Source organism: Ochotona princeps, chromosome 16 (assembly GCF_030435755.1).
Source record: "Ochotona princeps isolate mOchPri1 chromosome 16, mOchPri1.hap1, whole genome shotgun sequence".
Taxonomy (NCBI): Eukaryota; Metazoa; Chordata; class Mammalia; order Lagomorpha; family Ochotonidae; genus Ochotona; species Ochotona princeps.
In genome coordinates, this window is record NC_080847.1 from 43,350,869 (window position 1) to 43,364,326 (window position 13,458).

Consider the following 13,458-nt stretch of genomic DNA (forward strand, 5'->3'; position numbering starts at 1 on the left):
TTATTGTTTCAAAGTTGTGTATGTGTGCAGATATCGGAAGCTCAGAAGACGTGTGTTCTAGGTGTGAATCTCCTTCTAATTCGATGTTTTGCATTGGTCAAGTCATAAGTTCTCTTAGTTTTTCTTCTAGCTTTAGGAGCCGAATTTAAGGAAGTGAGGATGAGTGTGATCATTTGTTTCTACCTGTTTACTCTGTGGTGCTTATCCAATGGCCTCCCTGTGCCAAAGATGGGTGGTGGGTTTCAGTTCATATCGGAAGAGGCAATACACATCAGTTGTAAAATGTTAGAGTAGGAAATGTTAAAAAGTATCGGAGAAGTGGTTTATAATTGGTGCGGTACAAAACTTGCTTTAAAGTTTATTTCAGTTTGTAAAGTTCACAGTTTGGTCATTAACTCTGAGGAGAACTCATTGACCTAGAAACCCTATTCTCGCGATAGTGCTGGTACTGAGTAGCATCCCAGGTCATAGGAAGTGGTTTCAGAAGGTGAGTCAGGGAGACAAGTCAAGATTTTTGTTTCGACCAGTGAAAAATGATGGATGCTAGAGGTCTAAAACAGAAATTGTGAATTTTTGTCAGTAATGCACAGAGTAAAGCTGTGAAATACAGTTTTGACATTTTCAGATTTAAAAAAGTGTTGTAAATTTGCGTATATGGAGATATGGTGGCACCATATCTTTTCAGATAACATTTTAGACTTTTTCTCATTACTTTCTTCAAATATTTAGTTTGCTTTTTTTAAAAAAAATCTTTTTTAAAAAATGAAAATGAAAAGTAAGTAGGCTTGACCCCAGGTTTGTTTGCCTCCTGTCCTCTCATGAAAATTACAGATACAAAATAGCCATGTTCATGTGAGTGATTACACCGTCTCTTCCTGGGATATTCATTCCTGGCAGGCCCTGAAGTGTTGGCAGGTGTCCTGTGATCAGGCTTCTTGAGTATTACTAGTAACTACATTCTCTTGAGAAAGGATGGCAATTGAGTATCGCTTGTCTTGCGTTGTTACAATGTAGCCAGGGTGCTTTCATTTCTGCTTACATACATTTGCAGCCTTAGGATAGCTTGTTACAATTTCTCCTGCACTTGCACGTTTTCTCTGGCTCTTCTGATTCTGATTCAGCAGAGCTGGGGAGACCGTGCGTCTCTGGGCTTCTGGAACTCCCCAGGGAGACCAGTGCGGTCAGGCCCTGGGCACATCAGGGGCACTCATCATGGGAGCTCTTCTGTTTGTGAATGGAAACCATTCCCTCTCCATCTTCTCTCTCTTTTTTCTTTTTAAATAGGGAAACATCGGATTGCTCATAAGCCTCATTCCAAACCCAAAACTTCCGATATTTTTGAAGCAGATTTTGCAAGTGAGGTAAAATCCAAGGATTTGCTTGCTGATAAGGAATTGTGGGCTCGACTCGAAGAACTGGAGAGACAAGAAGAATTGCTGGGTGAACTTGATAGGTACCTAATGACAAATTATCTTGCCCAGAGAATTTGTTTCTGTACACGTTTCCTCATTAATCTTTTTCCTCATTAATAAAATAATATGTGCTCATTGAAGGAAATGCAAAAGAGCATAATGTATTAAATTATCAATAATCCTTTCACCCCAAGATAAATATTAATTCTCTAGAGTGTTTTCTTTGATGGCAGCATTTATACATTTCCATGCCCTGTACATGTGCATAAATACTTAAAATGAAGCTGCATTTTTTCTGAGATTTCAGCCATATTTTACATAAGAAAGTAATTATTTCAGATAGTTGACTTTTAATAATTATTGACACAAAATACATTGAGGTTAAATGGAAGTGTTTCTCTGCTCGGGAATGCTCAGTCTGAGTTGACAGAAAAGAAGAAACCTGTTTTGAAGTTAGGTTTGATATTGTGAAATATTTATGCCTGTTTTCCTTTAGCAAACTTTTCTTCTTACTGAGCAGGCTATTTATCTAAGTACAATAGGTATTTATATACTATAATAGGTAGTTACATGTATGAGAAACTTTACCAAACTGCTGTTTGAAATACGTATTAGCACTCACTTAGAATTGTCAGAGTGCTGGATGAAGACTGCCGCTCCCGAAGTGCCCACGTTGCTCTGCGTCACCGAGGCACCACATGCAGTAATTAGTTTTTGTGAAAAGGAGGACATGAAAAGCACAGAAGGCTTTGGTTTTTCCTGCCATTGTGCTTATTGGTTCTTAAGGTATTTCATTTGCTGTTAACTAGTACTACTTCATTTATTCCATTTTTTTAAATACTAGTTTTGGACCTTGTGATTTTCTAGAACCTGTATTTGCTTTATATTATTTCAGTTCGATTGCACTTTCGATTCTGTTGTTTTTGTAAGCTCTTTAAATCTTTTGCATAATGAAGCATGATACACATGAATTCATGTGTATAAATACAACTATTTTCATGTATGTATTTACAAATCATATTTTTAAAAATTGATAGTGCAAGTTTATAAATTGCTTTGAATATAGAAGTAGATAATAATGTATTATAGTTCTATCTTTAATTTCTATGGAAATTAATTTATATAGAAATGTTTAGACGCACATTATATATTTTATATGAAAATACATTTTCTCTCAGTTTCTTACAAAATTCTTATGTTGATATTATATAGCCTATCCTGCCAGTACTTGTTGCAGAAATAAAATGTTTTTCATTTGAAAACTTCAGTATACAGAAGTGTAATGGGAACTGAAGTTTTTGTTACTTTAAAGCACCTTTTTCTTTTATAACCTAAAGTTCTAGTTTAAAACATGACCTTATTTAAAATTTTAATTTCTGTCTGTTAAATGAACCGAGAATTAGAATATGTACAATTTTTGTATACCTTTCTGATTTTATTACTTTTCTCTTTTACATTACTAGTAAGCCTGATCCTGTGATTGCAGATGGAGAAGATAGAGTATCTTCTGAAGAGGAAAAGGAAGACCAGAAGACAGATACGAGTTTGATGTGTCCAGGAGTAGACTCTCTTACTCCCAGAGCTTGTCAGCCAAATAGGGCAAGTGCAGAACTATTGAATGGCCAGGTGCATAGTCAATTGAACTGTTCGGTGAATGGTTCCGTTTCTTACTACAATAATGAAGATGATGATGATGAAAATGGTGATGACAGTGACAATGAAAATGACCATGATACTGTAGGATTTGGAGATAACTCCATACCAACAATATATTTTTCTCATACTGTGGAACCTAAGAGGGTCTGTATACCTTTAAACTTTTACTAATTTTGCGTATAATTTGAACATTAAACATTTGTGATTTTTTTTTGAAAGAACAATGTTAACGTAAACAATTAATTAATATTGCCTGGTCATGTCAAATGTGACCATTTCTTTGGCTTGCTTTGATCAATGTGTTTTAAAATAAAAACAGAGGAATATATAGCAAGTTAGCTGGTTTAGGCCCATTGTTCTCTGAAGCCACAGTTGAATTAGAATTGTTGGAATGAACTCAGCATTGAGTGGCAGTTATGGCAACTCCACCTGCCCTGCATGTAGAGAATTTTGTTTAAGAATGCTGGAGTTAGTGATACAGTGCACGCTGTGGTGTGATTAGTAAGTGACTGCTTTGTTAAACTTTTAATTATACCAGGTTGTTGTTTTCTGTGTGGGCATAAAATGAATAGGAACATCATGAGCAAAGAGGAAAAATTTAGGAAGAAGTAAAATTAGTTCCTTTTCTGACAAATGTAAACATCTGTGGGTAACCATGACTTCAGAAGGGGGATGACTGTAGAGCTCTTGGGATACGGAGTTTTCAAGCCTTCTTTCAGTATCAGAATCCTTTGTTTCTTCCGTATTTATTGTAGCATTGCAATATTTAAAATAGATCCAAGGGGATTGGCTCTGGTTGAAGCTGCGCTCCCACCCCCAAACTCCTGATCCATATACTACAGAGCTGCCAGAATTTGTCTTCACTTGATACAGCAAAGACCCCTCTTCCTTCAGTTCAGAACTCCTCCTCTGCCCGGTGTACCAGCCTGCATCTGAGTTCAGGGTCTCTGTCTTAAGTATCTGTGATTAGTATTTAATGAAACATGCTTTAAACATATGTGATATATATTCAGTTCCTTAAGTCATCCCTGCTTTAATATAAAGTGAGAGAACAGTATGCATTAAAATACTTGAATAGGTCAAAATAAAGGGATCATTGGAATTCCTTGCAGAAAGTTGGCTGAGATGATTAGCTAAAAAAGATTTGTTTTTTTTCCCCAAGCTTTATTTTTGTAATTGTTGCTACTTTCCTTTAGAAAAAAAAACAATAGATAATATTTGGAAGAATGTTATTGGGACAGGCAGTCACTGACGTGGAAGGTGTCATAAGTGCTGAGTAGGGACAGAGTGACATGTCAACTCTGAACAGAGCTGAATTCCATTCTTTAATCTTCCAATTTCTAAAATAAGAAGTGTTTAAACATCTCTAAATAGTTAATTATTATCTGTTACTGCTTTCATGACGGAATTTACTTTCAATTATGTATACTTTATGTTATTGATAAATATACAATTGGTCCACTATATATACTTTGTATATATTATTTTATGCTTTATTGAGTTTTATACTTATACATAAACATTTTATGTTACATTTTATAAATGTAGCGTAATGTATATGTATTTTACATATGCCACAGCTATAGCATTATATGTGCTATATACTGTTATAGTCTTACTGAATGTTTCTTTTGATTGTGGTATTTTGAAATGATTTAAACCAAAAACGTCTATTGGGCCCGGCTGCGTGGCCTAGCGGCTAAAGTCCTCGCCTTGAACGCACCAGGATCCCATATGGACGCCGGTTCTAATCCCGGAAGCTCCACTTCTCATCCAGCTCCCTGCTTGTGGCCTGGGAAAGCAGTCGAGGACGGCCCAATGCATTGGGACCCTGCGCCCGTGTGGGAGACCTGGAAGAGGTTCCTGGTTCCCGGTATCGGATTGGTGTGCACCGGCCCGTTGCGGCTCACTTGGGGAGTGAATCATCAGACGGAAGATCTTCCTCTCTGTCTCTCCTCCTCTCAGTATATCTACCTTTCCAATAAAAATCAATAATTCTTAAAAACAAAAATGCCCTTACTATATCATGTTTCTATGTCATTAAATTATATCTTTTTAAATTATATAATTTTTAAATTCTAGCTCAGAATCATTGTATAGAAAGCAAAATACATTTAAACTAAATGCTGGATTAAGGATAAGTTTCATATCACTACTTTGATAGACTTTTTTTTTTAAGAATTGGAAATCTTTTTTTTTTCTTTTTTAAGATTTATTTATTTTTATTACAAAGTCAGATATACAGAGAGGAGGAGAGACAGAGAGGAAGATCTTCTGTCCTCTGATTCACTCCAGAAGTAGCCACAACAGCTAGAACTTAGCCAGTCTGAAGCCAGGAACCCGGAGCTTCTTCTGGGTCTCTCACACAGGTACAGGGTCCCAAGGCCTTGGGCCATCCTCGACTGCTTTCCCAGGCCACAAGCAGGGAGCTGGATGAGAAGTGGGGCTGCCAGGATTAGAACCAGCACTCATATGGGATCCTGGCACATTCAAGGCAATGAGCTAAGCCGCTAGGCCATCATGCCAGGCCCAGTAAGGGCATTTTAACCCTACCTGATCATGTATGTCATTTCTGTGTCAGATAATTTCAGCTGTCTCTCTTTTTTTTAATTAATTTGTTTTCATTTTGGCCTTAATTTATCAGACAGTTCTTAATTTTTGATATGAAATTTTTAGGTCCGAATAAATACTGGAAAAAATACCACTTTAAAATTCAGTGAAAGAAAAGAAGAAGCCAAACGTAAGAGAAAAAACAGCTCTGGCAGTGGGCATTGCTGCCATGATCTGCCCGCCATCAGGACGCCCGCGGACATTTACAGGTGAGCGGCACCGCTGACGGCTGTCCTGGCGCAGCCATGGACAGGAAGAAGCTGGACCATCGCATGGGATAGTCTGTCTTTAGCTTAGTGTTTGAGAGGCTGGCCACCAACACCCTGGATTCCAAAACGGTTGGGCTGCTGCATGGTTTTGCCCTCTTTTTCCCACATTGCCAGATCTTTTGAAACATTTTCAATAGATTTGTATAATCTTGTATCTTTTTTTTAAGATTCATTCATTTTTATTGGAAAGTTATATATATAGAGAGAGGAAGATCTTCTGTCCTCTGATTCACTCCCCAAGTGGCTGTAATGGCTGGAGCTGAGCTAATCTGAAGCCAGGAGCCCAGAGCCTCTTCTAGGTCTCCCACGCAGGTTACAGGGTCCGAAGACTTTGGGCCGTCCTCCATTGCTTTCCCAGGCCACAGGCAGGGAGCTGGGTGGGAAGCATGACTGCCAGGATATGAACTGGTGTCCATATGGGATACTGACGCATTCAAGGCGAGGACTTCAGCCAATAGGCTACCGTGCCGGGCTCTTATACTCTTGTATCTTAACTTTAGCAATGCAGGTTTGTGTTTTCCATGGGCCAGGATGGTACTTATGTAGCACAGCTTTAATACGCTCAGCAGGTAGCTTACCTTCCCACAGCAGGAATTAATTATACTGTTTCAGCTTTTCATTGTACTGTTGAGAAAACTATCATTTGAAAATACTTACTCTTTTTATGACACATATTTATAAAAAGAGAAATTGCTTGTCTTACAAGTGGGTTTAAAAGTATGGAATCTTGGGCCTGGCAGCGTGGCCTAGCAGCTTAAGTCCTCGCCTTGAAAGCCCCGGGATCCCGTTCTAATCCCGGAAGCTCCACTTCCCATCCAGCTCCCTGCTTGTGGCCTGGGAAAGCAGTCGAGGACGGCCCAAAGATTTGGCACCCTGCATCCGCGTGGGAGACCCGGAAGAGGTTCCAGGTTCCTGGCTTCAGATCGGCGCAGCACCTGCCGTTGTGCTCACTTGGGGAGTGAATCAGAGGACAGAAGATCTTCCTCTCTGTCTCTCCTCTGTGTATATCTGACTTTGTAATAAAAATAAATAAATCTTTAAAAAAAAACTATGGAATCTTGGCAAATCAAAATATTGTCACATACCAGCTGCATATATATATATCTATATATAGATATATATAGATATATATAGATATATATATATATAAAAATAGTGCTGTATTTTCTTATGTCAAACTCTTGTCTTTCAAAATAAGAGAAAACATGTTACTTGAGGGGTCAGTGTTGTTGCAAACATGAAAATTTTGGATAGCAAACTTTAATAAAAATTTGAAGATAGCTTTCTAGAAAGAAGTGAAGAAATCTTTATAAAATTATTCAGAGTTTTATGCAAAGCCTAAAGTAGGTGTGCTTTGGCCCTGTTGTAGGGTCTTCGTTGATGTTGTGAATGGTGAATACGTGCCTCGTAAGTCAATCCTGAAGTCTCGCAGCCGAGAGAACAGCGTGTGCAGTGACACGAGCGAGAGCAGCGCCGCTGAGCCGGATGACAGGCGCGGGGCCCTGCGGGGCGCGGGCTGCGAAGACGCCGCGTGCGGCGATGCTGCTGAGAGCAGCGTGGGAGAAGAGCCACAGGAAAGTCAGCAGAAGTGCCTGCCCTCCCCGGGGACACCTGAGGTGTGTGTGCTCAGCTCTTCTTTCATGGAATATTTTTGACCAGTGTTTGCCATTGAATCTTAAAAGTCATAGGATCTAATTCTTGATTTGTCCTTTTTTGAGAATTAATACAAATAATTCATGATCTTCAACAAGCATGATGCATCATCCGTCTTAAAGGTCTATTTTTGTGAAGAAAGGATTTTTAAAAAAATATCTCACTTGTCTTGTATGTGTCATTCTTTTGGCTATAATCACATGTAAGAGCTGAGGTACATTACCAGGAGACCTGATTATGATTATTTTGTGTTATTTAAGTAGTGTGGTCTCTTGTACAAGCCTTCGTGGAGCTAAGAAGAAACAAATGAACGGCAGAGAATTACCTAACGACCTTCTGTGTTTTGGCCTCTGACAGTGAAATGTAATTCTTAGGGGTTGATGGCATATTTTTTGTGATAATGAAAGGTATAGATCCTGTCTCAGAAAAATTAGTGCATGTTCATACTTTTTTTTTTTTTAATATTTATTTTGTTTTATTTGAAAGGCAGGGTTATAGAAAGAAGCAGGGAGAGAAAGAGAAAATTCTTCCGTCCACTGGTTCACTCCCGACATGACCACAGCAGTGGAGCTGGGCCGATCTGGTGCCAGGACTGGAGCTGCTTCTGGCCACATTATTCCATAACATATCACAGTTTTGCAGAGCTTATGGAGAGTAAAGTGAAGTGGTCCCAAACTCTCCCTGTCCCTGAAACAGGACAATATTGTTTCTTTTATACCCGGACCTAGTGTTTTGTATGTTTGTGTGTGTTTTGAATTATTAAAACATATTAGGGGTCCTGTACTGTGGCCTAGTAGTCTAAGCTTCTGCCCACAGCACCGACATCCCATCTGGGCACTGGTTCCGGTCTCAGCTGCTTCACTTCTGATCCAACTCCTTGCTTGTAAAGTGGGGGAGGACATTTCGGAAGTGAACCAGTAGGCAGGAATTCTGTGTGGGTCTTGGTGTCTCTCCCTCTCCCTCTCTCTTCCTCTGTCTGTCTGTCTCTCTCTCTCTCCCACTGAATTTACCAAATGGCACTGGATGCTAACTGGGCATGGAGATCATTAATTTGTAAGGACCAGATATACAATTATCCCAGTACCTATGCAACTATGTCACATAATACAATGTAATTAATAAAAAAAAAAAATAAAAAAAAATTATACCTTTCCCTTTCATATACCCAATACACAAAGGTGTTAGGTGAGCTGAAATATATGCTATTTAAAAGATTTATTTATTTGAAAGGCAGAGTGACACATCTTCCATATACTGGTTCGCTCCCCAGTTCCAGCAGTATTGTGGGGCGGAGCCAGGAACTCCAGGCTGTCCCCCAAATGGATGACCATCACCACTGCTGTCTTGGGCAGAGAAGCTGATGCGGAGGGAAGAGTTGGGATAGTCCAGTTATGGTCCAGTACAGGACGTAGGCATCACAAGCAGTGTCTGCATCTCCTGTGCCACAGTGCTGCCCATGCTTGTTCAATAGCTTTTCCTACTATTAGTAAATGAGCAGTGGAGGCACACTTCTGTTAAGAAGTAGTTGAAAATTGGATGTGTGTTTGTAAGGACTTAAATATTGTGGAGCTTATTCTCAGTTCAACCTTACTAGCGTTGCATTTTGTCTTGAACTATTATGTAGTAGACGTTATAAATTTTTTAATACCAAAATAAATAGTTCGTGGTTATGGCAACTACTGTGAAAGATATCTTGATTTTCAGTATCTTTTCAATGCCAAAATATTTTCTCTCTCAAAGCACTTTTAATATAATAAAATGGCTGTATGCTCATCATGATAAAATAAGACTTTGTATGCTTGTTTTAGAAAATAAAAATGGCGGGCTAGGCTCCAGAACTGCTGTGGGAGAGAGGTATGACGTGTTTTGTGTTTCAGTGGTGGTGAGAGGTAGAATAGGATGGCTTTTCAGGCCTGGCAAGTGGTGCATGATGTAAAGTAATTCTGAACACCTGAAATACAAAAGGAAGCAAAAATATATAAAAGCTTACATCTCTAATTTTATTTGGTTCTTACATTCTTTCAGGTGTAAGGGAAGAATTTCCAAATAAATACAAGAAATCTTTAGACAAAACCGTAACTCCTTGGTTTTTTCAACATACCTTTGTATATGAAGCTGTGTAAGGCTGCCTCCTGGGATTTGTGTACCTTGTTTTGTTCTTGTACAATTGACCAGATAGGTCCAGCGCACACCCACTTGGAATTAGAGTTATTATTGTTTTGGGGGGAGGTGGAACTTCTGATTTCCATCATTGAAGTAATTCTATTACATGGTCACTCTCAGCACTTTGATTTTTCAGTTTCCACCAGTCTCTTAAATAAAACTGAGACAAGATGCAATAAAATATTCAAATAATTGCATAAATCTGTCCCCCGAAAGAAATGTCAGTCCTGGTGAGGCTAAGCCATTGGGCAGCGTGACCACCACAGGGCGCCTCATCCATCATCGGTGCACGGAAGTCCGAGTTTACACCCACGCTTTTTACTATAATACATTATTGTACACAGTGTGAGCTGAGGCTGGATGTATGAGCTTAAGAGCCTTCTGTTGATTCATTTTTCGTTTTTATGCAGTTAATGTATACATATTTTACATTTTGTTTTGCATATATACTATTAAAATTACTTCTTTGGGGTGATTAAATATTTTAATGATGTCTTTGAAAAATCAGTATTTTGATGTTGTGCTGATAACTGTCCAAAATGTTGGGACTTGGCTTTTTTGATGAAGAAAAATATCTAATTGATGAATAGAGGCTAAAGATTTTGTGTGTCTAATTTTTTTGTTGCTCTAATATGAATTTTGTCTTCTAGGCTTTTTCTGGAACTGTAATAGAGAAAGAGTTTTTTTCATCTTCGTCAACCCCGCACCAAGCCATTGCTCATCCCGTCCTCCCCACCATTCCAGAACGCAAAGAAGTTCTGTCAGATGTACCAGAAGAAGTTGTGAAGAGAGTGTCCAAGTTCAAAGCCGCCAGATTGCAACAGAAAAACTAGGGCCCGTCTAGAATAATGCGAGTCTAAATCCTAAGCCCTTGTTGTGTGTTTTTATATAGCAAAATGTCATATATTTGGAAAAAGGCATTCTGAGTTAGGTTGGCAGCAAGTTCTTTATCATTTATTAGTGGTATTAAAAATATCTAAAAGTAAATGTTTGACTCCTTTAATATTCGGCTTGTTTTGTTCATTCTCTCAGTACTGTCAACACTCTTGTCTGAGAATGCCTTATGATGCAGTGGCAGCGTTTTGACTTATTTTTTGAAGAATATTGTTCCTTGTTTTTGTCTTTCTAACTAAATACAGGCAGTTTTGTACCAGCTGTGATGTTGTGCATACCATATGGACCATTTTAAAGAAACTCTCAAAATCTCAAGTGGATTCAACAGCCATGACTTGCTTTCACATGTTAAAGGCACTTTAAACAAATCTACGTCTTTTGTAGGTTTTGAGCTAGGTGGCTGTTTTAAAATCCTTTCCCCTTTGAATATCCTGCTGTAATCATGAAGGCGGAAGGTTACATGTACTCTGCGGCAAAGCTTCTTTGGAAAAATTGTATTTTGTAAAAAAAAAAATGTTTTTCAAGTAAAAATTTCTATAAAACCTGTTCGCTAAATTTTGTGAACTTTATGATTTAGAATTTAGTATGGAAATATGTGTGATCAATATATATGTCCTGTGTATCCCACCATAGACCCTTGAGTTCTTACAGTTCCATACACCATTCTTGATTAGTGAGTGCATCTTCTACTGGGATTCTCTTTTGAGGGAGGAAAGGTTGTCTGATCTTTCCAGCAGTTTCATTCTTTAAGGCTACTTTCTTAATAGTAAATAACTGAAATAAACATTTTGTTTTAACAAAATGCCCATAAAATAAAGAGAATTTATGCTATCATTGAAAGTTACACTGTGTTAATCATTAGCTTGATGCATGCAGAAATGTAACTTTTTAAAAAAAGCATTCTGTGGTAGTCCTAAAATAAGGCATCAGTGCCAGTCCATCCTCTATTCATAGCTCACTATTTAAAGGTTATTTATAGCCTCTTTAATGAATTCTTGCTTAAACAAAGTGAAATTATGTCCTAGAAAAGTAGAAGCTATTTGTAACTAGAACACAACTGTAAAGGTTTTATGAATATGTATTTTAATGGCAAGGAAGTGAATTAGAGTCCCCAGTAGTTAATGGAAAACTCAGAACAAAGAACTAATTTTGAAAGATTACCTAAAAATACGGATTTACTCTTTTGTAAACTGATCTACTGGATGTGTAGTTCAAAACTGGTTTTCTTTCAGTCCTTCCAATACTGTCAACCAACCCAAACTACACCAAGAGTGAAGTCCCACAAGGAGCTCCCGCTGCTGTCACTGAGCCGGCCGTGCTAGAGTTTTTCACACAGAAACAAACTTTGTTAGAGGATTATTGTGGGGGTTTTTTTTTGTGCGTATGTGTAATTTTAAGAGTGCTGTCATTAAATCATTTTTCATGTTTCTGAACTTCATTTTGAGCCTGCTTTCCTCAGGTTAATCTTTCCCTGGAGTAAAAGATGGTAGTAGAAGCAAAGAAAAAGTATTTGACCTTTTTTTTTAAGATTTGTTTGTTTATTGTAAAGGCAGGTATACAGAGAGGAGGAGAGACAGAGAGAAAGATCTTCTGTCCTCTGATTCACTCCAGAAGTAGCCACAACGGCTAGAGCTTAGCCAGTCTGAAACCAAGAGCCCAGAGCCTCTTCCAGGTCTCCCATGCGGATACAGGGTCCCAAGGCCTTGGGCCATCCTTGACTGCTTTCCCAAGCCACAAGCAGGGAGCTGGATGGGAAGCAAGGTCGTCAGGATTAGAACCAGCGCCCATATGGGATCCTGGCACATTCAAAGCAAGAACTTTACCTGTTAGGCTGTCATGCTGAGCCGTGGCATTTTCTGTGTTCTAATGAAGAAGTAAAATAGCTTTGCCTCAATTCATAGTCTCTGCTTTACACTGTAACTTGAAATCATACTTTTTTTTTAATCCAAGTTTATTTTGGTAAAATGAATCTTCAAAGTTTTTATTTTTTTAAATTTAGTTCTTTTTATTGGAAAGTCAGATTTATAATAGAGAGAAGGAGATACAGAGAGGAAGAACTTCCATCTGCTGATTGACTACCGAAGTGGCTGCAAAGACTGGAGCTGAGCCCATCTGAAGCCAGGAGCCGAGAGCTGCTTCCAGGTCTCCCGCACCGGTGCAGCTCCCAAGGGCCATTCTCCGCTGCTTTCCCAGGCCACAGGTAGGGAGCTGGATGGGAAGTGGAGCAGATGGGACACAAACCGGCAACCCCATAGGACCGCAGCACATGCAAGGCAAGGACTTAGGCACAAGGCTACCGCGCTGGGCTCTTGAGTGTTTTTTTTCTTTTTAATTTTACTTATTGTTATTATCTGATATAATTCCATAGGCCCTGGGATTTCCCTTGTCCCTCCCCAATTCCCTTCCCCCTCACTGAGTTCCCTTGTATTATTACTATAGTATAGTTGTTCATAAACAGCCATGTACCCATCATTGCAGGAATGGACAATGGCGGAGAGTCCAGCATCCAATTGTCAAGATATAGTGAACAGTTTCATTGGGAGTCCATCTTTGTCTGGAAGTAGAGATGCATGCTACATTGTATCCTCATATCTGGGTATGATAGTCTCCATTATACAAATACTATACATCCCTTTATGAAAAGCCACAAAACAAAACAACAGGAAGAAATATAGAAATGTGCAATGCATGAAGCTAAATAACATGATGCTAGATATGATAGTCTCCATTACACAATTATTGTACATCCCCTTAACTGAAGAGCCACAAACCAGAATCACCAACAGGAAGAAAAACAGAAA

The 13,458-nt window shown here is 38.7% G+C and overlaps 1 protein-coding gene across 1 annotated transcript in view; it reads left to right on the forward strand.

Moving 5' to 3' along the window:
• Window positions 1-11,203, forward strand: part of URI1 (URI1 prefoldin like chaperone) — an 80,203-nt gene extending 69,000 nt beyond the window's left edge. Inside the window, exons 7-11 of the mRNA XM_058674049.1 lie at window positions 1,285-1,453; window positions 2,876-3,212; window positions 5,745-5,887; window positions 7,317-7,563; window positions 10,414-11,203. Of these exons, the coding sequence (XP_058530032.1) occupies window positions 1,285-1,453; window positions 2,876-3,212; window positions 5,745-5,887; window positions 7,317-7,563; window positions 10,414-10,596 (1,079 nt within the window). The 3' untranslated portion in view covers window positions 10,597-11,203. The remainder of the gene's footprint in view (window positions 1-1,284; window positions 1,454-2,875; window positions 3,213-5,744; window positions 5,888-7,316; window positions 7,564-10,413) is intronic.
• Window positions 11,204-13,458: the final 2,255 nt, after the last annotated feature.